The sequence below is a fragment of the Amblyomma maculatum genome, chromosome 1 (genome assembly GCF_055883805.1).
Source record: "Amblyomma maculatum isolate TAMU_Amacu chromosome 1, ASM5588380v1, whole genome shotgun sequence".
In the NCBI taxonomy this organism is placed as follows: Eukaryota; Metazoa; Arthropoda; class Arachnida; order Ixodida; family Ixodidae; genus Amblyomma; species Amblyomma maculatum.
Window position 1 is genome coordinate 318,345,207 of NC_139344.1, and position 24,016 is coordinate 318,369,222.

Sequence of the window (24,016 nt, forward strand, 5' to 3'; positions counted from 1 at the left end):
CACTTGCACGGCTGGCATTCTGTGACGCTGTAAGAGCGGGGTGCTGTTGGGTGCTTTTTTAATCAAAAGAACGAAGAGGAGCCATTCCGTTCCCAGGCCACAGTAACTTTCTTCCCTGTCTGAACGCTGTGGAATGCCAGCCAGGCTCACAGTGACCAGCAACAGCTCTCTTGTGCACCTGCAAGTGCATACAATGAAGGAGAGGCTGCCAGCGGCACAAGGAGCGCGCATATCAGTCGGGACGTGGGGTGATTCAATGCGCTCTGCTGGGCGCCGTTCCAGTAGTTCAGAAATGACCGCCAGAGGAGAGAGGCGGCACTGGTGTAGTGGGAGAAAACTTCAGGTGTGCTTCCCTATCTCTATTAGCGTCCATGAGAAAACACCCAAAGCGAAAAATAAAGGGACAAAAGCGTGCAAAACACGCTCTGCTATTGGGCTCGAGAGCATATGACCAAACTAGCGTGTACTGGAATGTTTTGAGTGTTGCGACCGGCCGGCGCAGAGGGGGCCGGTGAGCGTGGAACGTTGGCATTAGTGCTGCAGTCAACTGCACTTGAATGCGTGTTATGGTCAGACTGCCATTAGTTGCCATCTAGGGTATTGCCTGTGTATTGCCCGCGTGATATTAAGTTTCGTGAATCGATGCTCTTTAATGACATGAAATGTGCAAATGCTGTGTGACCAATCGCGCCACCTATAAAAGCCAGAACATTGCGCAGCAGTAAGTGAAATGCCTTGAAATTTATACACAAAGACCCGTCCCGCTCAGATGTACAGCAGCTTTTTTGTGTAGTTACTAGACGCTGTGACATGCGATCAGAGCTTAAAGTCTGGCTCCATCAAAGGGGGGTGTCTAGTGATTTGAGCACAGGTGGAGAGGAAAATAAAGGTTGAGAGAAAGCATCCGGCAGCGGCCTGTTTTACGTGTAATGTTTTACAAAAGGAAGAAATAATATTTAAGCGTGTTCTTTTGCTCAATTTAAGAGTTTATGCTTTATACAAAAGGAAGAAATCATTTTAAAAGGTGATTTTTGCTCCGTTTATGGCACAAACCTGAAAAAATCGGGCGATCCATGATGGATATGATTCGTGAAATTGCTTTTTTGTAGCATTTCGGTCACGGCAGACTTCTGGAAGCTAGAAGCTTTGTTTACCTGTGAAGACAGTTGAATGGAAACTTTTCATTGTGTTTCTTGTCCTTGGAGCTTACTTGTGTTGTGAGGGCACAGTTTGCCCCTTTTCTTTTAGCCTATGTGTAGCTCTGCCACAATCTTTTTTTTTTATTTTTCAGTCTCGAATTTTGGAAACCATGAAATGAATCTTGCAGAATATCACGCTGAAATTCTAGAACCGACAGAGCAGAAATTTTCCAACCATCACTAGCAAAAAAAGAAAAAAACAAAGAGAGATGATTGCCTGTTTAATAATAATACCACCTCTACATCCTCGCGAGGGGTGTCTGAGACCTCCGAGACACCCCTGACTTTAAGCCCCACACGCAATTATGTGAAAGCTATAATTATGCAAATAATTACAATTTCAATAAATATGTAATCGCGTTGTACAGGGATTGTGGTGCGTGCCACGGTCGCAGGGAACACTTTCAGTATCCTATATTTAGCCCAGCAAAGGAGTTTGCTTCTGAGCCTTATCGCGTTGAGCCACACCACGTGGCTCGTAATGAATTCCCAACGTTACAGATCTCGTGAAGGTAAAATGTTTAGTCCTGTCACCTCCAATGAGTAGAATGTCCACAAATACAGGAGCCCCACTACATGGCTCAGAAGCAAACCCCGCGAGATCTAACTTTTTGCAAAGACTTTAGCTAGTAAAACAATTGATCTAATAGCCACTTTCCATGAACTATACGGCTCCTCTTATTGACTGCATTCGTGCATGAAGAGCCTTCGTAAACTTAGACGTACCTCCTCAGCACAGCTTGCAGTTCTTTGCAAGAGCTATGTTGCTCCTGTAAGCTCCTCAAACTACCCTTATCTACCAATTTTTCTGATACAAAGACTTTACACTTTATGCTGTCCTGGCTTGAGCAATAAAAAAATGCAGCTCTCGTCTGAGTTCAATGTGCAGAACGCGTATGAAACTCCAGAAAAGTTAGGAAATTTGTGTCGTGCCCATGACCTCGAAGGAAGTGCGAGGTTGCAAAGGTCAGCTAGACAAACGCAGTCAGCACTAACTTCGTTTGCTTTGTGTCCAACCGCACCGCGATCGCGATCGCCATTGTTTGACGGAGTATAGGAGATAAAGCATCTCTACGACGACGCTTTGTCTTCTTTTCCGGAGTGCCTATTTGTAGGCGTTTCCTTTCTGACCTCGGTGCCGGTGTTTCGTTGCCAAGTTCGGTAAAATTGTCGGGACCATCTCGGATGAAATAGTGTTCCTGTCCGAATTCGCACTTTTGCCCCATTCACAATATATGCACATAGTTTCTTTATTATGAAATCCGGCTCGAAATGCAACTCGCATACTGCGTACTCGACGTCCAATGATTTGTCGAGTCTGTGTAGATAGTTGCCAAAGCAGTCGCTGCTTTTTGTCAGCTGGAGCTTTGAAAATTGACAAATTACGGCTTCGTCCACTTCGCTATATCCTTTTTTTACACCCTGACGCGTAGCAGTTGTTTAGCCGCTGCTTGGGAGGCATCACAGTCGAAGAGCAGGTCAGCAGAAATTTCTCTATCGCAAGCACTACCAGAAACAAGCACGACTACCATCTGCAGAGAGAAAGCAGACGCGCTTCATGTACAAGCATTGCCTCCTCTGTACAAAAAAGCAGATGCTCTTCAAGTGCGGGCGACAACAGCACCGCCGCAACTTTATATGCAAGCGGGGTCCGAGCCTACCTATAGAATCGGCTTCCGCTCCTCCCACTAAGAACATTCCGGTACACTTTAATCAATAATAATAATAATAATAGTAATAATAATTGGTTCTAGGAAAGGAAAGGCGCAGTATCTCACATTTGTCCTGTGGACACCTGAACTGCACTGTAAGAGAAGGGGAGAAGGTGGGAGTGAAAGTGGAAAGAGAAAGGGGGGCCGTAGTGGAGGCCTGGGGGTAATTTCGACCACCTGGGGATCTTTAACGTGCACTGAGATCGCACAGCACGTTAAAGATCCCCTGGTGGTCGGAATTACTCGGGAGCCCTCCACTACCGAACTGACCACTTTTGATTGGCTGCCGGCATCGACTGCTCGCGGCTTGGCGCCATTTTGAAAATGTTGAGGCCTAGCCGGCTTGGCTCCGTTCTGTCATTGCAATCACTGCATAAAACGTGAAAAATATAGATTCGGGCGTGATAATGGCCTAAAACGAAGAAAGGTATGGTGACGTGGCATTACCGCATCTTGTTATCTGCAATCTGTGACGAATCGCCGACATCGCGATGGGATGAGAACTGTATAGCTGGTGGTGCTCGGCACGACAGCGAGGAGTTCGAAATTTCATCGGGTCGATTCCTGCTGCGTACGGGTAACGCAATTGTGACGGTACGGGTGAAAAAGTGATACGTAAGCAGTTTTCACGGGCACGACAGACCAAGCACTCGGAAAAATTAGTGGCGCGGCGGCAGCGGCTGTCGTGAAACGGCGGGACGTGCGGCATGACGAATCCCAAACCTTGATGAAATAAACTTGCTTTTGAGTTGCATGGGCAATTATCTCAACGGGAAACTTGGCATTGACACCAGAAACCAGTCAAAACTCTTTTTAACGAGTTGTTGTTTATGCCTTACTGCAGTCCCTTTGATTCTATATCATTTAAATATAGAAATCTTCTCTAAACAATTTGCAGTTTTGGAATCAGCACAAGAAAGTGGAGAAATGATGCAAATGTGGTGCAGATCTGCCCATAAATAAAGGGAATGGTTCTAAGAGGGGTGTCCTTCGAGAGCCAGTTTGCAGCAGTGGTGAAGACCCTCTTGCATGCTGGTGGAAAACAGGCGAGCAGAATTTTCCTGGTCTATGGCCATGGAATACCTGGCTATATCAGCAACGCAAGTTCCAAGTGAAAAACTCTTTTCTACCTTTGGTAACATTGTCACGTCCAGGCGAAAAAAGCTGTTGCCGGATCATGTGCAGCAGCTGCTTTTTTTTGCATAAGTTTGAATAAATTTGCTACTATTCGATATTTCATTCTATAATTTCTTAATTCGATTCAATATGCGATTCGAGAGGCACTATTAGGTATTCGCACAGCCCTACAAAATATTGAAGTGAAGTTCAGCACACTTTTTTGTCCACTGCCCTTTTCTCTCTGGCATGAAAAAAAAACAAACATGAGTAGCACGCACATCTAGAGAGAAAGTTTGTTTTTTGAAAAATCTCATAGCTGTGTGATTGGGGGCGTGATTTGCTGCTATGTGCGATCCGCACGCTCAAATGGATGCAGACTTTATGTTGTTGCTGTGTTTGCTGTGTTCGTATTCGTTTCAGTTGTGTAGGGATGGAAGTGCTGCTCCATTTGTTCCATTCTGCTCCAAACTGCTTTCCCTGCTCCATGCTGCTCCATAACAGAATATTGCAACAAGGCAGCCAGCTCAAATCCAGCTGTCTTGGTGGTTTACCATCAAATTTCTCCAGACACGGGTTTTTGGTCAGGTGGCATGTGGTGGGCCATGTATCCCTGCTCTGGTAGCCGCCACGGTCGAAACGATGGCAGCGCACCATTGGCAATAGTATCAGTACACCTACTACAAGTAACTATTTTGTCAACTAGGGAAGCATGGAGCATAATAAATATTTGTTTACAGGTGAAATTAAAATGAGCAATTAGAGGGAATTAATTGTGGAAAATGCTTTGGCACATGTGACATAGCACCTTCTCTCACCTGTTTAATTGGTGGTGGAGAGAGAAGCAAGAGCAGCGAGCGAAGCGCATACTACAAATTGCCGTGACTCATTAGGAAGTTTGTCCAGCTACAAGGAACTACTTGAATTGTTGCAATGCTTCTACCTTAAAAACAGCAGTTACCTCACCATTGAGGCTCATATCTATAACGAGCATGTCGAGCCTACAGCAGACAAAAGCATACTTGAAGTGTTATGGGGCTTGTGCACTGATGCTGCTTATCACTAGAAACCTTCTCAATAGTTTTGGAAAGCCATATAGGGTCCATCGGCAACATATTAAAATTGAGGAAGCCCCAGCATTGCCGAACAAGAATTTTGAGGAGCTGCTGGCAGGTGGCAAGTGAAGTAAAGAAGCTGAAAGAGGAAAAGGCAGTGCCCTCTGTCCTTTTTTCCTGAAGGCACTACTTACCAGTACTCGGGAATTTATCAGCACAGGTGTAGAATAAGAAAGGATATGCACAAGGTAGTGCTGCTCATTGATGGAGACTCCGAACTAGTGGCAGTGCTTGAGAATGGTAGACTTAACGTTTGAACTGGTTAAGTCAAAATAGAGAAACTTGGTGGCAAGCATTCCACTTGCTGCTAGTCTGTTCCAAATTGTTACTTAAGTCAGCAGTGCTACTTTGAACACAGGTTTTGGCATTTTGCCTTGTCTTGTCAGAGACGCATACTTAGTCAGCAAAGCATTGAATGTTGAATAAAAGAGAATAAAAACAGGCTTGTTTTGTATGTCGGGAGGAGAGAATTCCAGTCATGGACCCTTTGCAAAACTCTGGGAGTGAGCTTCTGTGCACAGTGAAGCCCCTTCACCATGGTAGCCAAACCTGTTTCTTTTTTCTTTTTTGGCGACAGAAATTGGGTGCAGTGCAGGAGACGATTGTGATCTTAATGGTCATATTCACTTCCTGCATGCCTCTACCTTGTGTTGCTGTAGCGATTATGGGATTAAGAGTGCCTCTGCGAAGCCGCTGCTTCGTAGGTGCCATTTATTTTATACGCCCGCTCCCTCCCGCTTTTCAGTAGCGAAGGAATGCTGTTCACCAGGTGTGTGCATGACGTACAGCTTGCTATAGAAGTATTCGGCAAAGCACCGAGCTTCTGCCTCAACGACGGGTCGTGCCACCTTGGTAAAGGGTTTTTTTCTGTGCAGCAAAGCTTACTTGCCGAGTTTTGCAAAGGGTCTCTTAAAGGCACTTTACTCTAGAAACATGCTCCGAAACCTTATTATGCTCCAAAGTTGCTCTTAAATGGAATTATTACTGTTTCCCGAGGTGCTCCAAAATGCTTGAGCCTGCTTCTAGCCCTGGTTGTTGAACGTAGCAACATTGGCGCTCAGCCATTTGTTTTGAAAATTGAGGATGGGAAAAGTTTAACATAGGCTTGTGCACATTTCAGGCAGGATTACTACAGCAAGCACAAGGGCTTGATCGAGACTGTCCTGGCTCACAAGAGTCAGAGGGGTAACCAAGTGTGGTTAATTGGTTTTATGTGAAGGAGGCTTAATGAGAGACCAGAACTGGCTGGCACAAATGAAAAATTGGAGCAGCTATAGCATGGAGTGGATTTAATGCTTTTCAAAGAAATGTGGAGAGCTGTACATCAGTGCATTTTAGCTCTCAATCTCGTGAGCACTATATGAAGTCGTATATGTGCTCTTCAGGTAAGCACTGTAGGATATATTTCTGGAAGGCATCTCCTTTTTAATTATCTGGCATAAAACCTAGAATTCTAGACTATGTAATCAATTGCAGTTATGTGCCAATAATGACAAATTTAATGGTGTAACACTTACCTTATCACTGACTTTTCTAGCATTTTTTGCCAGCATAGCAGATTTTGAAACTGAAAGCTTCACGTGCCAGAGTTTCAGAATGCTTCATAATCAGTGTTTGATTATTTTAAAGTGTGCCATTTTGGAGGTTTAAGTGCTACAAACTACTGCTAAAATAATGTTACTCAGCTCCAAAGGTTTCTAAATTGCATTTTGTGGGTAGCATCACTGCTATATCATTAAGAAAAAAAAAAGCCTTTATTGACATTACTGATTGAATCCGGTTTTCAAGTACCAGGTGGTTGAAATTAATCCAGAGCCCTCATCTATGGTGTCAGATAGACCATCATTGGGACATTGTGGCCTCCATGTCATGTATTCATTTTTGTCCTGTAACATTTTATTTACATTCCTTTTCCAAGCTGTAGGAACGTATTTGCAAGGCCTAGGGGCAGAGTGTTGGTTGCCCTAGTTGGTTGGCCTAGTTGGTCGCTCCTGCCGTCTCAGCCATGCCATGTTTTCTCACGACATCCAGCTACCTTCCGACCAGTCAATGCCTGGCTCAGCTGTGGCATCCTCTCTTAGCCCACGGATACTTTAGGACATATTAAGCCCTAACTAACTCTACCTTTTTTTCTTTTTTCTGTAACATTTCCTTTTTATTTGTTTTCTCTTGTTTAACATTCTTGATCAGTTGAAGATCGTGTGATTTCTAGTACACAAGGTGTGAAATTGGCTTAATGCCAAGTTTATACTATTACTTTGATATCATTTTTGATACCAGCAGTAGCAGTAGTGAGAGGTGATGATGAATGTCTTCTTATTTTTACTTTCCTTTCTTTTCCTCTTGCCCATTTGCAGAAACCAGCTCTGCTATTCTGACAAACAAAGCAGATAATGCCACCTATCTCCTAGACCAGCTGAAGTCGTTTGCAAGCATTCCATACTTTCTTGCGGATGACATTCAAGACTACAAGCTATCAATTGAGTAAGGATCAGCTTTATTCAAACAGAGCTACACAAACCTTGTTGACTCTTGAGTGTTTGTTAGCTCTGGTGCTTGAGGTTCTTGCTGCCTTTGACGGACTATTTGTCCTGAACTTAGTAGATATGTGCAAGTACAAGCTGTACTGCTACTACATGGAAGTGCTGCTATGCCTTGTATACCATCAAAATGGCCTTTAAACACTTGCTGACCCATTTATATTGAGTATCGATTCTGCATAATTTGTATTGATCCCAGTTCCTTCACTACGGCAGGATCATGTATTGGAACTTGTTATTATAAGCTAGCACTTTGACCCTCCTTTGCCTTCGTCATTTATTTTTTTTTTTTTTGCAGACCGTTGTTGTCCACCATGTTGGCTCCTCATTGTTTATGTGTTTTCTTTCTCTTTCCAGGATCACATATGATTCCTCACTGAAAGATGCAGCGAAAGCGTATGGCATGATGCAATTTACTATGCCAAAAAGGTGTGTACGCTGGGTACCTTTCAGACTGTGAATGGGGCATGTAAGTTTTTTAGAACGGTCACTGTACTCGGTGCAAAAGCTGAGCACCGTTCCTTGGCGATAGAATGACCATCAGCCAGCCTCAAGATTAAATCAACACTGGTATGGCGCTTATGCATATGCTTGTCAAGGTCAAACCTTCAATGACCTTCATTGACCTTAACGGTTTGTGTGGCATACAATACCACATTATCGTGTTGGCTGGCAGTGCGACCAAGGGAAGGAGTGAAACACACGTCAAGCCATGCCGCACAAGACTCCAAGCGCGCACTCGTCTATATCTCTATAATCACTAGTGGCGCTATCTCTTCATGGATTTGTTAGCTATACACAAAGAACACCTAGTGTCGCCCTTCGGCACTACATCTATCCCTCCCCAAATATTTACATATATTCACAGAATATTCGCAAAACCAGTCAACGTTCGTGCTAAGGCACATAGTCTTGAAACCTTGTAGGCAGTCTTCAGTCTCTTGTGGTTCAGCGAAGCAGTGAGTTCACCAGCAGGTTTGGTGGCAACAATGGGAGCGCTATCACCACTGTCATCATCACCACCACCACCTGAAGTGAGGCTTGCTGTAGTGGACTCTGTGGCTGTAACAGACTTGCTGATGGTGACGGAGGTAGCTCTGGAAACGCTGATGTTCTGCTAGGTGTCCGTGGACTTTGGAGGCAACGAGACTAGCAATCCGCCTTTTGCACGAGTTTTCTGCGCATGCGCAAAGTCGTAGCGGCGACCGATGGAAACACATTGGACGGCGTCGGCGACGTTTCTCAGCGCCGCTAGTGCACGGGGGCTGGCGGCACCGGGCGGCACGGTGACTGTCACAGGCTTGGCAAAGCGATGCCAACCACATCTGCCGCATATGGTTGCCACTCTCTAGGCGTGCTGGGATGCAAGATGTGGTTTTTAAGGTTTCCTTCGGCGAGCCGCGACCAACAATGACGTGAAGCTTGAATTAGGGCCACCAAGTGTCAAGATGTGAATGGCCGACCTTAGCAACCGACTGCGTACTCTCGACTGTGCGAAAAACACTTCGTTACAGGTATGTATGCACTAAAGGAAATGTGCATGATGAAAAGTATCTACTGGAGTTTGCACCAAGCCTGTAACCCACCAGTTATAGCTGCAATGAGCATTTGTTCAGCGCATGTTTGCTTTATGTGCGACGGAGCCTGATATGGCAATGTATTTTGTCGTTTATTTTTTTTTATGTGCGAAGGGGCTGGGTAGTGCAGATATCACAGGTGGCTGTGTGCGCTAGACCGTAATATTTAGCATGTTTTATCGCGACTGTCGTCTGACTAAAAAGAAAAAATTGGACGTTTGTTGTGATGCACCGCCGTTCGTGAGCCGAGTGGTTGAGCTGGTCATGAGGCTCGCGAACGGCAGTGCATTAAAACGCCATTTTTTTTTTCTTGTTAGTCAGGTGGAAGTCACGATAAAACATGCTAAATATTACGCCCTAGCGCACATGGCCGCCTGTGATATCTAAGCTACCTAGCCCTTTCGCACATAAAGAAAAGAAACGACAAAATACATCTCCATCAGGCCGCGGCGCAACTAAAGCAAACACGCACCGAAGAAATTCTCATTGCAGCTATCACTGGTGCGTTCCAGGCTGGGTGCAAACTCCAGTAGGTACTTTTCATCATGCATATTTCCTTTATATGCATACATACCTGTAGTATCTGTGTTTTTACCGCTTGGAGCATATGATGCACTTGACACTCTTGCACGACGCACAGTATTTTTTTTTTTTACCTTACAGGCTCGCCTTCGTACTCGCCAAAGCATTCGGATTTTGTTCCTTCGGTGTACGCAATCAGATGCACTTCATTAGGGAGCTTGATAATCGTAGTCTTCGTCCAACCGTTTGCAACGGCAAGGAAACCGCCCGGCACAAATGAGTTTCCTGGAGGGTTCTTGCTCGTTCACTTGCGGCGTGGATCGCTCTGGATGTAGAACAGCGTTGATTCCTGACCGAGATGCGCATCTGATAGGAGATGCACATGTGTCACCAAGTCGTTGATTCCGCAGAAATCGCGGTGGAGGCAGAAAGGTTGTGGATCCTTTCACAACAGAATGACCATTCTTTATGCACCTAGAACCTTTTCACCACTGCGACCACGTCCGTTCTGACTCCTGAGGGTGGAAACCGGCTAAAGCTCTGAATCATCCGTTGCCGCGCGTTTCCTGCAAGTGTGCATTCCGGCCGGGACAATGCCCTTCTCAGGGGGTGTGTATAAGCGCCTCTCTGCCGAGCTTCGTAGATGAAATCCTATAGCTGCACGCTTGTAGATGACGCGAGGAGGAAGCGACGCTCATTGCACCATGCCGGCGCCGCGGTGACCGCATTGTGCTCGGTAACTCAAGACACCCCGCGCATATGCGCCGCTCGTAAGTCGTAGAAGACAATTCCACCTAGCTCTGCAGCATCAACAAACCCCTGGCTGCTTTGCCCTTTGAAATCCCTGTCTCTCTCTCTCTCTCTGCCTCCGCGCTCTCCTGTCTGCCGAGAACCTGCACGCTGAGAGTGTCTCATTCTGTCACGTCGAACACGGCCCGCGCTACACGCTGTTACAATACGAAGATAGTATATGCGTGCGTTATGAGGGGATTGTGAAAACGCTGTAACATTCCCCCATACTGTGTGAACATGATATACTGCAATCACTGTCACTACTTTCCGCCCCGAGACCAAAAAATGGGGAGCTTTCGCTTTCTTCCTGCGTTGGCATGACCATTTCGTATGGTGCGCTTTCGCGTCGTCTGCTACACTGCCGTCCAATGTGTTTCTCGCCCGCTCCCACATGATGGCGCCACATCCTCCCGCAAAAGGCGGATTCATGCAAAGGCGCCGTTTGGCAGCGGTTGTCATCCCATCTTGCCACACTCGGGGCAATGTTTCATCCGGAACTGCAGTCAACTGCGAGGCATTCCAAGTTCGACCTTCTTCCAGGCAGAATGACCAGCATCCTATGCGGTTGGAAGTCTTAGTGGTGGTCCAAAACTGGGAGTACCTTTCAGGCCAGGAATTGGCTTTTTAATCCACACATACTTCCCAACTTGGCACTTCGGTACTCTGGCTGCTCTTCGTTGGTCAGCATACACCTTTTTTATGTGTGTATGTGTTGGCTTCCTTTCACCCTCTTTCGAAGAGAGAACATCTCCTGAGCAATGTCTGTGAAGAAGTTTTGATGACCGATGGCATCCAAGGATGTTCTTATATGGCAGCCGTGTAGGAGCACCGCAGGAGAGTCCAGTGCTGCTGTGAGGAGTGGCTGTGTAGATTTCTAAGTACTCTGTGACAGTGTTCTTCAGTGCTTGTTGCTCCAGTATGGCAAGCGGAATGTGTGACTTGAGTGCTTGGTTGGACCTTTGAACCTGTCTATTTGCCTGGAGATGATACACAGCCGAAAATTCTGAGAGCACTGTGTAATCTGCACTGCAGAAATGCAAAAGCCGGAGCGTTGCTGCTGCACACTGTGCATCATGTTTGCTCTCATTACCGTTATCAGCTAAATGCATAGTCATTATCATTGCTGCTGTCATCATTGTCATTATCACTAATTTCAGCATCATTGTCAATTGATGTGCATTTCACGATCCCAGACGTGGCGCAATGTTTTAAAGCACTCGGCTGGGGATCCGAGGGATGAAGGTTTAATTCCTGGTGGAGAAAGGATTTATTTATTTACGGTTTTGGCTTAGAAAATTCATGAGTTGCTACTTCAGAAACTGTTGTCTTTGTGAGACTGAAGTCTGACAATGTGTCACATGTCAGACACATTGGTCCGTATCAACTTTGCCGAAGGGCTGCAGAATATTTTGGTCTGTCAAGAAATTCATGATGTGGTTTCCGCTATTGCAGGATTCACCTATATATTTAAGAATTGTATTTTAGAACCACTTCTATCTCAGTAATTTCATCTGATGAACACTTTCATGATGATTGTCTGCACTTGAGACAAAACCGTAGTGAGAAAGGCGTTTTTCTTTTTTTTTTTTTTTTTTTTTTTTTCCCCCGGTTTCATCAAGTGCTTTACTTTGCACACACTGACACAGTGAAGCATGCTCAAGGTGCGACGGGCTAAGCACTGTGGAGAAGCATACAGCGTGGTGAAATTGCGATGTATTCAGTAATTTTCGAATGTTCGGAAATTCCGAATGTGTATCAGTTTTTCAAATACGAATAAATTAAACATATTCAATTCGTGTTCAAAAATTTGCATAGTTGCACACCCCTAGTTAAAGGTATTTAGGAACCATTCAATATTGCCGTGAATTCACAGTTTCAATTTTTAAGGTTTTACTGTATGCACCGATAATGTACACATGAAACGAAGCAATCTCTTTGCCTCTTTGCTGGTTGTGCAGCATTTACAATAGCATTATTGCACAAATTGTGGGAATGACTTTGGTCTGTGAACATGTTGCAAATCCTTATCTTCTTTCAGGTATGGGACTTGAGAGCCATCATATAACGATTACAAAGTTCATAGTGACTCCGTCGTATTAATGAGCTACTCTTTGTTTTGGTGATGTTTGTTGCAAAGGCTTTGTTCTGGTTGTGCAGGTTGTCTCTTGTGTCTGAGAAAGACCTGCCTGAAGAGTATGAAGAGGAAGAACTGGATGATACAGGTATTTTTGACATCCCTTACTAACATGGCATGCAGAGGATGTGATTTTGGTATATCTTGCAGTGGTGTAAACTTCGCAAGTTCTTCTGAAAAGTGCGCTTGCAATCTCCTTTTTCCGAAAACAGGAACGCAGAAAAATTTTAAAAGTAGGAACAGCACAGTGCCTCTGTCCCCCTTTTTTTTTTTACTTTTTGTAGCTTTATTTCACTAATTCTTTTTAGTTTTACTTTTTTTTCCCCCCGGCTTGCTCTTGTACAGCTAGAAGCAATATGAAAGGGAACACGGGAGCGCGTGGCCTCCTCTCTTTCAAATGCGTTGTCACTGACAGGTGATAAGAATCAGTGGTAAAGACGCATCCAAAGTAAGCTTGGTCGGCTGCTCTTCCCGAGTATACCCTTGGTGCCACCCATTCTCGTCTTGTGTTGGCGGCAGCGCTTTGAAAAGCGCGGTGGTCATGCGCCCCCGTGTTCCCTTTCATATTTCTTCTGCTGTACAAGGGTAGGCTTGCAGCAGAGGTATGATAGGTGCCATTATTATGCAGATGACTGCCCATTGGGATGTGGTCTTTTGACTGCACATTGGTGTGCCTTGTTTTTTGTCTTACTAGTTCCTTAAGCCTGGTGGCATGTACTCGGAGGTATGACCATGCGGTAGAGAAATGAAACTGAGAGAATAGTTTCTCCACTACCTGCTGGGTGGCTGTAGCTAACCAGGAGGGCATGTAAAATAGGAAAAATGTCACTTTGAATTCATCGATAACAGTTTATCGAGGGGAATAGGCATGCTAATTTGATAATTTTTTGATAATTTGATGATTTGATAAAGTGATAATTTTATGATCGTTTTCTCTTTGCACACAATGACTGTTTTTTGTCTTTTTTTTCTGTGTGGAGCCTTAAGAGGAGCCTTAATGCTGTTGTTTTTAAAGTTTCATGCAGAGGCATGGAAAAGGCATTTGTGCCAGTCTGTTTGTAGCTGGCACGATTGCTTATGGCAGCGAAAGATTATTCACAAGCAGGGCGTACACGACTGGGATGATTTGACTGCATGCGCCACTGCTCACTGCTCCCACTGCACGCTGCGGGATGCGATTGCAGTGTCAGTGACTTTTGGGCTGCAGACCGCTGCTCACAATGCACATCGCACGGCTTTCAATTGGGACCAGAAGGTGCAGTCATAGCTTGTATATTTTTGTCATCCATAGTGACATGGGAGAGTGCTCAGAACATTCGAAATTTGGTACATGCTACACAGTGCATTCTTTTCAGGGAATTTATAAATTTGTATCAGCCGTGATCCCATCATTGGGAGCCTACTGCGTATCTGCCAAGCCTCCCGATTTTGGACAGACTTTCCGACTGTATGACCACTGCCCTATATCTCCCAATAATTTGCCTCTGCTCACGCTAAAATGGTTTCTGTTAAACTGGCAGCATGGAATCTGCAACTGTATCATAATCATCAACATCACCACCAACTGCACTAGCATTGTCTGTTAAGCAGCCAAATTACTGTAAAAACCTGCATATAATACGAGGTGCAATTTCGGGATAGCAAGAAAGGGAAAACAATGTTGTCATCCCTGTATAATGCGAGCGAAAACAAAAAAGTCAACAAAAGTATTTATTTGCACTACATTTCGCAGCGGCCCGCGAGGCATGTACGCTCCACGCTTTCGTGTCTAACGCCACCTCACGCCAGGCATCGAATTGTACCACGTACCTTCATTTCCCTGACACTTTTGATCAGTGAATTTTATGCAGCATGAGAACAGCTCACATTTGCTCTGGCGCGACATGGTCATTCAATTGTTGTGAACCAATAAACCGCTTCCAGCTTGAAAGCGGGAGAGCAGCGCACGAGCTGCCGGCTAACATGCACCTGTTTGTGTCTAGCGCCGTGCGCAGGCGCGGGGCGTACACCCCAGAAGTGATTTCACAATCATCGTCGTCCGCTGTATTGTGTGCCAAGAGCCTCTTGCTTGAGACATCTTTCTGTAGCCGCTCTTCTTCGGTACCTCTAAGAGCATTCATTATTCCGCATTTCTCAAAAGCACTGTCCCAGGACTGTGGATGCGATTCGGCTGTAGTGTGTGGCCAGCATGGCTGGAGAGGCCCATGAGAGACCCATGTAAAATGTTTAGTGCTGCTTTCAGCATTTCTACATTGTGTGTAGTGTGATTGACTTGTTTTCGCTTGCGTGTGCATCGCAAGCAACGTGGTCGTGGCATGGTGCATCGAAACAGTCTACCAACACCACATCTAGATAGTGCTACCTCTCACTGGAAGCCTGGTGCTGTTAGTGGTGAATAATGACAAGACCGGAACTGCAAATTTAGGCCAAAATTAGTTCGGATCCGCATATAATACGAGGCGGAAATCTGACATGATAAAATTGGGAGAACAACCATACGCAGCTTTTTAAGATAGCCCAAGTGCATAGTAGCTGTCTCTGATTGCACTTACAGTTGTTGCAGCTGCTTGTGTGTACGTTTAGGGTTTGCTAATCTACCTGAGTGCAGTGCACAGAGTAAAGTTAAAATTTTTGTTTGCTCAAGAAGTAAGCTTAAGAAGAGATCGAACCTCGCTATAACAAACACGGATATAGCGAATTATCAGATAAAACCAGAACAGGAGTTGGCCACCCTGACGCAGTAATTGGCCGCAACCTCTCATGATAAGCTCCACAAAACCCCGGCCCTCAGTCACCAGCGGCTACGGAACAACTGACCACGGCGGCGGTCAGACCTGTGACGCAGCACTGGGTGCTAAGAAAGCCTGGCTCCGCTGGACAGGCCGCCATTGGAAACTGACCCTGGCAACGTTTAAAGATCGTCAAAGTAGCCGAGAAGTTCTATACAAATCTCTACAGTAGCCAAAGTAGTCAGGACTATAATGAGATTGGCGGTAGGGAAAAACATTCAGACGTTCCACCAGTGACGAAGGACAAGGTCAAGAAAACATTAGAAACTATGAAAAGGGGGAAATCAGCTGGAGAGGATCAGATAACTACGGATTTGCTGAAGGCCGGGTGGGATATCGTGTTAGAAAAACTGGCCACCTTGTATACGCAGTGCCTGGTGTCATCGACGGTACCGGAACCATGGAAGAATGCAAACATTATCCTCATTCATAAGAAAGGGGACTCTAAGGACTTTAAAAATTACAGACCAATCAGCTTACTGTCTGTTACGTATAAGGTATTTACTAAGGTAATCGCTAATAGAATCAGGACAACCTTCGACTTCAATTAAGCAAAGGATCAAGCAGGGTTTCGGAAACGGTACTCTACTATCGATCATAATCATACCATTAATCAGATGATAGAAAAATGCTCGGAATATAACCATCCCTTATACATAGCATTCATTGATTACGAAAAAGCATTTGACTCAGTTGAAACCTCGGCGGTGATGCAGGCATTGCGAAATCAGGGGGTAGACGAGCCGTACATGAAAGTGCTGGAAGATATATACAGTGGCTGCACAGCAACCATAGTTCTGCATAAAGAAAGTAAAAAAATTCCCGTAAAGAAAGGTGTTAGGCAAGGAGACACAATCTCCCCAGTACTATTCACAGCTTGCTTAGAGGAAGTATTCAGAGACTTGGAATGGGAGCAGTTAGGGATAAGGGTAGATGGAGAATACCTCAGTAATCTGCGATTTGCGGATGACATTGCCTTGCTAAGCAACTCGGAGGATGAACTGCAAATAAGGATTGATGACCTAGACAGAAAAAGTAGAAAGGTAGGCTTGAAAATCAATATGCAGAAGACTAAGGTAATGTTCAACAGCCTCGGGAAGGAACAGCTGTTTACATTAGGTAGCGAAATACTGGAAGTAGTAGGCGAATATGTCTACTTAGGACAGGTAGTAACCGCAGATCCGGACCATGAAAAGGAAATAACAAGAAGAATAAGATTGGGATGGAGCGCATTTAGCAAGCACTCGCAGATTATGTCTAGCAGCTTACCGGTATCGCTAAAGAGGAAAGTATATAACAGTTGCATCTTACCTGTACTCGCCTATGGCGCTGAAACGTGGAGGCTAACCAAGAGAGTTCTGCTTAAGTTGGGGACAACCCAGAGGGCTATGGAACGAAAAATGGTAGGGGTAACATTAAGAGATAGGAAGCGTGCAGAGTGGGTCAGAGAAACAACTCAAGTTACCGACATTCTAGTGGAAATTAAGAAGAAGAAATGGACATGGGCAGGACATGTAGTGCGAAGAGAGGATAACCGATGGTCGCTTAGGGTAACAAACTGGATTCCAAGGGAAGGAAAGCGTAGCAGGGGGCAGCAGAAGGTTAGGTGGGCGGATGAGTTTGAGAAGTTCGCAGGGGTCAAGTGGATGCAGCTAGCACAGAACCGGGTTAAGTGGAGAAATATGGGAGAGGCCTTCGCCCTGCAGTGGGTATAGTCAGGCTGATGATGATGATGATGAAAATCAAACTTTGTTGGTCTATAGTTTATTTCTATAGGAGTTCATTTTGTATAACGAAAGAAAAATTTCAAAATTTGAATCTAGATCGGTTGTAACGAAGCAGTTTATTTTTATTAAAACGGGGGGAAAACGTGTTACGGAGCCGGAATAAGCATCAAGAGACGCAATTTTTCAATCGATCGAATCGCCCGCTGCAGAAGTGTGTTTAAACCGCCCGTGCTTTCGCGTACCGCTTCATTCAGCGACGGCAGCAAAAACCACCACTAACGGTTTATGGCCTCCGAGATTACCCCCAAAAGCGTGGTGATCTCTGAGGTCATGCACGGCCAAAGCTGGGCTCGAGCGCCGCCGCCGAAGTGTGTTTAAATCGCCTGCATGTTTGCGTGCCGCGTTATTCAGCGGCAGCGACAAAGATTAGCACCAATGGCCCATGGCCTCCAAGATCACACCGCCATGTGTGGGGATCTCGGAGGTCGTCAACAGCCATGGCTGGACGCGAGCGTCGCCGCCGCCGCCGCTGATCGAATCTGGCCGTGTAACAGGCATGTGACTGACATGTCATCACCATTGCCTCCTCATGGCATGAGCCCCTGCTGTGCCTTTGCCACTGCGGCCGACCCGTGTGCGCGCTGCACCCAAGTTCGTTGGCTACCGTTGCGCAAATTGTGCATGGGGGCAACATTCCTTCTTAGTATTCATTCTTGCTCTGACAAGGAGCAAAAAAAACGAGATTTCATACTTATACCAAGATTTTAATTTTAAAAATTGTGCGTTTTTGCACCTTGTGCTATCTATATTAGTGCACATTTTGTTTTGTTTCATTAGCAAGCTTATTTACTGGAATTTGGGCACGCACTTGTATATCAAATATAAGGAACAAATTTTCGCGCCTCATGCTACTTCGTTATAACGAGGCTCGACTGTACTTGCAGAGAATTTTTTCAACCTTGTACTGCTCAACTTTCGTGTTTCGCACATTGAGAAAAGGTGAGGATTATGAAGTTTGTACAACATGTGGATGCGATGTCAGCGTGTCACAACAGCAAAGGGAATTTGAAACTAAAACCAAAATTGAATTCCACTCATCATTGTGCGACACTACCCTCCAACACCTGCTGCTGGTGAAGGGCGCACAGCAACATGGCCAGTCAAAATGATCACAGTGGGTGTTCTCTCTGTTTGCTTGTGCTCATGTAAGTAGTATTCCTACCAACTTGCTCAGATTTCTGCATCTAGGGTTTCTTAACGTGCACTGGCATCGTACAGTACACTGTGTGTTTCACCTCCGTTGTAATGGGGTTGCCGCAGCCGGGATTGATGCCATCCATGCCTTTGGGGTCAGCAGTCGAACCACCATGGTTGGACAAGACAAGATACTACTTGACGATGAAACAAATGTAACATACTGACACCATCTACTCTGCTTGATCAAGCTATTTGGGTTTATGCTGAGTAGAATTGTGCTGGTACAAAATGATGCCACAAGTTTTGGTGCTGCTTTCGTCGTTGCACTTTACTGTAGGAGCTGCATATTACCTTATTTAGAGCTAACAGCTCTTGGCGCCCTTGTGTAGACTGTTTGCTTGGCTTTGAAGTAAATAAGTGCTTGCTCCGTCTTTTTTGCCAGATTATTGAGTTGACTTCGGTTTTTTTGTGAATACTTTTTGCCAGATACCGAGTCGGAGTACTCCAAGCAGTCCATAGATGAACAGTCGGTGCAGGCATCAAGCATCTCAGGTGATGAGTTGCCGCAAACAGGACCTGTAGCAGAAACATGTATGTGAACCATCTTGATCACTCTGTGGGTAAACATTGAAGTGTACACCATTAAAGTATACAGTTGTATCATCATCAGCTGCAGTGTGAGCAGTCTTCACGCTTGCATATGTTCTGCATGCGCATCTTGCCGAAATCATTTGGTAGAGTCTCACCCCTGCAGAAATCAACTAAAGTACTTTACTGTCTGTTTAGTGATACCAAGCCAAAAAGCATAGCTTTAAGCACAAGAAGCGGCGACATCATTCTTGGACAGTATGACAAAATGCCTAGGATAGAAGCCTCCATGACGAGTACTCTCACCCCATAGGGGGTTTCACATTTTTAAATCGAGAAGCCATATTTTTTTATTTTGCTTTTAGTATCAGTTCTCAAAATTGGCAAGTGGTCTGCATGTCGGTTGATTGTACATGGCTTTTTATTGTCACTTGTTGGCCACTCCGATGATTGTGTGAGGCCGCTTATCTTGTTTAGCCAATTATAACATACACCTTGTTTGCAAAAATTGATGCCAAAAGCAGTGCGTGATGTGAAATTGAAACTACATTAGGAACAACCCACAAATCATCGTTATATCAATAGATGTTGGGTGTTTCTTCATTGGGGATGTTTGGCCCAATTTTCTGTGCCTCTTGTGTTTTACATTTTCTGTCTTCAAGCATGAAAAATGATTGTTCATTAGAATAGAGAGCTTTCTAGGCTTATTGCAGTAATTGGTATTTTTATGTTTTTGTAGTAGCAGCAAAATTATTTAAAAAAATTAGATTTTGAATCTTTTGTGCAGCAGAAGTGAATAGCAGTCTTTTGAATATTAATGCCTCTGTCATGCACACATTTTGTGTTGTTCATTCAGTGTTACATGGGAAACTTTAGGTTCATAGGCCAGGTGATGGTGTTTTATAGAAATGTTATAAAATTTTGTGGCTGGAAAGCAGATTTTAAGCTGACTTGCTAAGCAGGATTACCAATATTCTTTTATTATTTGTGATAGTCTTGGCTTGTAGGACTTTGTGAAATGGAAAGCGCTTTGACAGCATATTTTTCTTCTCATTTTTTTGGTCTTGTCTAGTGAGCAATAAGCGAGTGGTGGTGTCACATATTCGGGACCCCAGCAGCTTCTACGTGCAGCTTTGCAGATCTTCTGGAAAGCTGCTGAGGATGCAAAATGACATCAACTCGTACTGCTTGACGCATGAGTCCAGGCTCCGCCATGATGAGGAAGTCAAAGTTGGTAAGTTCCTGAGGAGGGGTAGACTACCAGCTGGCAACGTTGGTGCCAGCACTTTTCCGGTCGTGCAGGCCTCATTTTCACTTTATCATATCTCGTTTGGGGCCGGCGCCGTTCACTGCCACACAATTATTGGAATTCGTAAGGAACCTTTCTCTCATCAACCTGCAGCGTTCTTGCGCTAGACAAGGGAAATTGCAGAAGTGTTCTTTTTCAGCCAGCAAGGCGAAGTCGTTCGTGCGCTTGGCTGAGGAGCAGAAGGATGGTGGTTAGTCTTGGTGGTGACGGGATTTTTTGTTCCAAGTGCCATTTCGTGCGGGCACGTTTATCGATGACAGGCTCGGTCCACACCACTCATGAGCCGAGAAATGCTTTCGAATTAAGATTTCTGCCAAAGCCTTGAGTTCTGCCCTCGCTATGATCATGAAAAAATTGACGCAAGAATATATCAGAGTCTTTGGGCTCATCGTCATCAATAGTAAACGGTTCCTCTAAAGCTGTAAGGCATCCATGCATCATGAGCATTGGGTAGGTAGTTTGCCACAAGTTCACAAGTTGAAGGTAAATGACTTCACAAGAGCTCACACACGTATCGGCTTTGAGGAGGTGTGCACTGAACTGCTGCTTTTTCTGCAGGGGATGTTTACTTGGCCCTTTTTCATGTGGACAACAACTGGTACCGTTGCCGTGTGCTGCGTGTGATGGAAAGCGATATGAATGTTGTCGACGGAACAACTTTCAGAAGAAGCTCAGCCAATGTTGAAGTGTTTTATGTAGACTATGGAAACTCTGAAGTGATTCCCTTAACCAGGTGAGCTGAGATACGCACTTCGTGCAGTTTGATGGGGGAATCTGTTTGCCACACGGTTTGCCATATCGTCAGATGCTAAGGAGAGTAAATACAGTTCCATTGATGAACTGCTGGTCAGTGGTTTCCTGTAATGCTTTCTTTAATGTTGCCCAGAAACCGAAGTTTCGTTTTTATTTTCGCGTTTAGAAAATGCTGCATTGTAACCGATACAATCTCTACGCAAGGGGACTGAAAATTTGTTTCGGATTTTGTGGAGCTCAAATTAAGGGAAGTTCTTTGATGCACACTCCAAGTACACTGAGGGCAACTCGACCCAATTCGTGTTCTGGGTAGAAACCTATTTTGGGGCTCTTTCTGGGAACATTGACGTTAGCTCAGCAGCAAAAGTGGTACGTACTGCTGAGAAAAACTGCACTAAACAATTTTGTCACCAGTCGATCACCAGTCGATACGCCAAAAGGGACTCTGTGATCGCTGCTGTGGAATGAACGACTGTGTAGGCTGGCAGGTTCGTGGAACACTGGCCTTGAGAGGAGTTCTCCCTGCGGTGACTTGCTCAGCTCGTCCCATTGGGCAAGCCTGGTTTTCAGTAGGTTCGCTTCATCACGCAGCGATTGGGGTGGGCACTCCTCTACCACAAGATCATTGGAACATGTGATAGCAGCAAGTGTCTTTTGAAGGGAATGAGGCATTTTTAAAAGCTAGTGTCATGGTCACGGTTGACCGCGTGCTTTCTTTGATGATTGATGGCTGGGATGGACGACTCTTAAAAAGGGGGGGGGACCCAAACTCATGTCGATTCTTCTTTACAAAAAGTGTGGGTTCAATATGCGAGTAAATACGGTATTTTCGCTTAGCGCTTCGTCATTCCGTTCGAACTGCACCACGGGTGTTGTATGCACACAACTTATAGCGCAACGGTACGCCCTTGTCATCATCATTTTGTTTCGCTTGCAAATTCTAGACTGTCAGCAAAATTGCCACATAAAAGGGCAAGCGGTGTGTCAGGGCTAAAGTTTTGATTCTCAAGGTGGCTGCTAGTACATGCATGCGATGCACAAGGACTTCGTTTAATCGAAAGTACGGCATAAAATTGTCTAGTTAAATCTAAAAAAAAAATACATGGTTTTTAATGGGGCAGAGACTGGGAAATAAAAAAAATTTGTTACATCGCAAATTTCGTTACATTGAGGTTCGTTATATCACAGTTTGGCTGTATATTATTGATTTACACGACGCATCAGCAGTGGAGCTAGCAGATGCCCGGCAAGTTGCACCAGGCAGCAGCAGCAAAGTGGCTATGGTAAAAAAGCTCGCTTTTGTCGCTAATCACTTCTGCCAGCACCTCAGTATTGGCCAAACAATCCTCCCAATTTATTTGTTATTCATAGTCTTTAATAAAAGGGGTTGCTATGAATGCGAATAAACAGGAATCCGCGATAGATTAGCGATAATGGAGGCTATAGCTTAGGAGCCAATCGCGACTGCCACAGCATCGTATGCTCAGATCGCCTTTATAGCGCCAGATGGCGCCACTCAAGCCTGCCGCGTTGGGACCAATCAGGGCGCAAGCAGATGTGAGCACTTGAGCCGCACAGTAGCAGGTCACGGTGGCTGACCGCGCTATGCTGTAATTCTCTACCAAATAATTTTTTTTTTTTTTCAAGAACTAGCTTGGGGGCTCACAACACTGGCAAACCGGGCTGCGAGAGCAGAATCTTCCCCATAATTAGTTCTTCGTTCAACATGTCCTACCAGTTGACATTCTTGCACACCAACCGACCAAGCTTTCATGTCTGCTGTTCATTTCTGCTTTTTCATGTGAGTCACTGGCGAGTGAGACAGAGTGCTTGGCAATGTCAGTAACATCTGCGCCTTTGGGTGAAACAAAGTTGAAGTACTAATTATGCTACGCTGAAGCGCTGCTCAACAATGATATTTTCTTGCACTTGTGATCGCAAGCAGACGAAAAATGCTATCTCTATGCATCATTAGATAGTGTTTCTGCATTATCGCTAGTCTTGCCAATGTGGTGTGCTCGCATCTTTGACGTCATCGCATGCTTGTGCTCTGAGAGATCGAAAGCAAGACTGGTCGCGATAAATGTCCTGGTAATTAATTAATTGAGCTGTGCTGGGTTTTTTTTTCAGTCGCAGTCCCTCTGTTTTGGACCATCGTGGATCGATTAAAGCAGAAATCCCGAAACAGAAAATGCCTGTGTCTATACTCCTTTAAGATGAGATGTGGAAGAGCTCGGAAGCGTCAGTTTGTGTTAATGATACTCTTTTGGAACTTAGCTTTCTGTAATGACTCGTAGGCGTGTGCAAATATTGAAATTTTCGAATATGAATCGGGGAAAGAAAAAATCTTTCGAATGTCGAATATCTGATCATAGAAAAAAGAAATGAAAATAAGAGTAGCAAACACTGTTGGACTTGTTTATTTTGGAATGTGGCTGAAATAGCGCGCAAGAAATGTGTGGGTACCATGTTCCATACAATTCAGATTTGGGAAAGTCTGTTTTTGGTGGTCGCTGGCTGCATGCCTTGACGCAATATGCAATCCCCATCCCAATTAGGCAGTTTGAGCCCCCATGTTCGAATTAACATGTGTCCAATGGCTCTCTAAGCTGCTGAATTGATGAGCACCACTCTTTTTGAAGAATTTAGAACATTCAGCAGCATGTGAATAATAGCAAATTTTTGGTGTGTTCGGTAGTTTTTTTTTACTATTTGGCAAATTCCGAATATTCACTTTTTTAATCTGTGATGAATCTAAGAACACAAATATTCAATTCGTAATTCGAAATTTCAGATATTCTCATTTCCCTAGCAATGAAGTTTCAGTCTCTAAATGTGTAGAGCCTAGCTAGTATGGTTTAAACTGGAGTGTAATGTTGCAAGATATGCAGAATTACTATGGCGCACATGAAATAAATTACTTCCAAAATTGCAAGATATAAAATT

At 44.7% G+C, this 24,016-nt stretch overlaps 1 protein-coding gene across 1 annotated transcript in view; it reads left to right on the forward strand.

Moving 5' to 3' along the window:
- The window catches only part of LOC146207216 (uncharacterized), a 123,358-nt gene that overhangs the window by 32,733 nt on the left and 66,609 nt on the right, over positions 1–24,016 (forward strand). The window contains exons 12-17 of the mRNA XM_084575543.1: positions 7,500–7,626; positions 8,040–8,111; positions 12,731–12,795; positions 18,907–19,011; positions 20,081–20,242; positions 20,876–21,050. Coding sequence (XP_084431669.1) covers positions 7,500–7,626; positions 8,040–8,111; positions 12,731–12,795; positions 18,907–19,011; positions 20,081–20,242; positions 20,876–21,050 — 706 coding nt within the window. The remainder of the gene's footprint in view (positions 1–7,499; positions 7,627–8,039; positions 8,112–12,730; positions 12,796–18,906; positions 19,012–20,080; positions 20,243–20,875; positions 21,051–24,016) is intronic.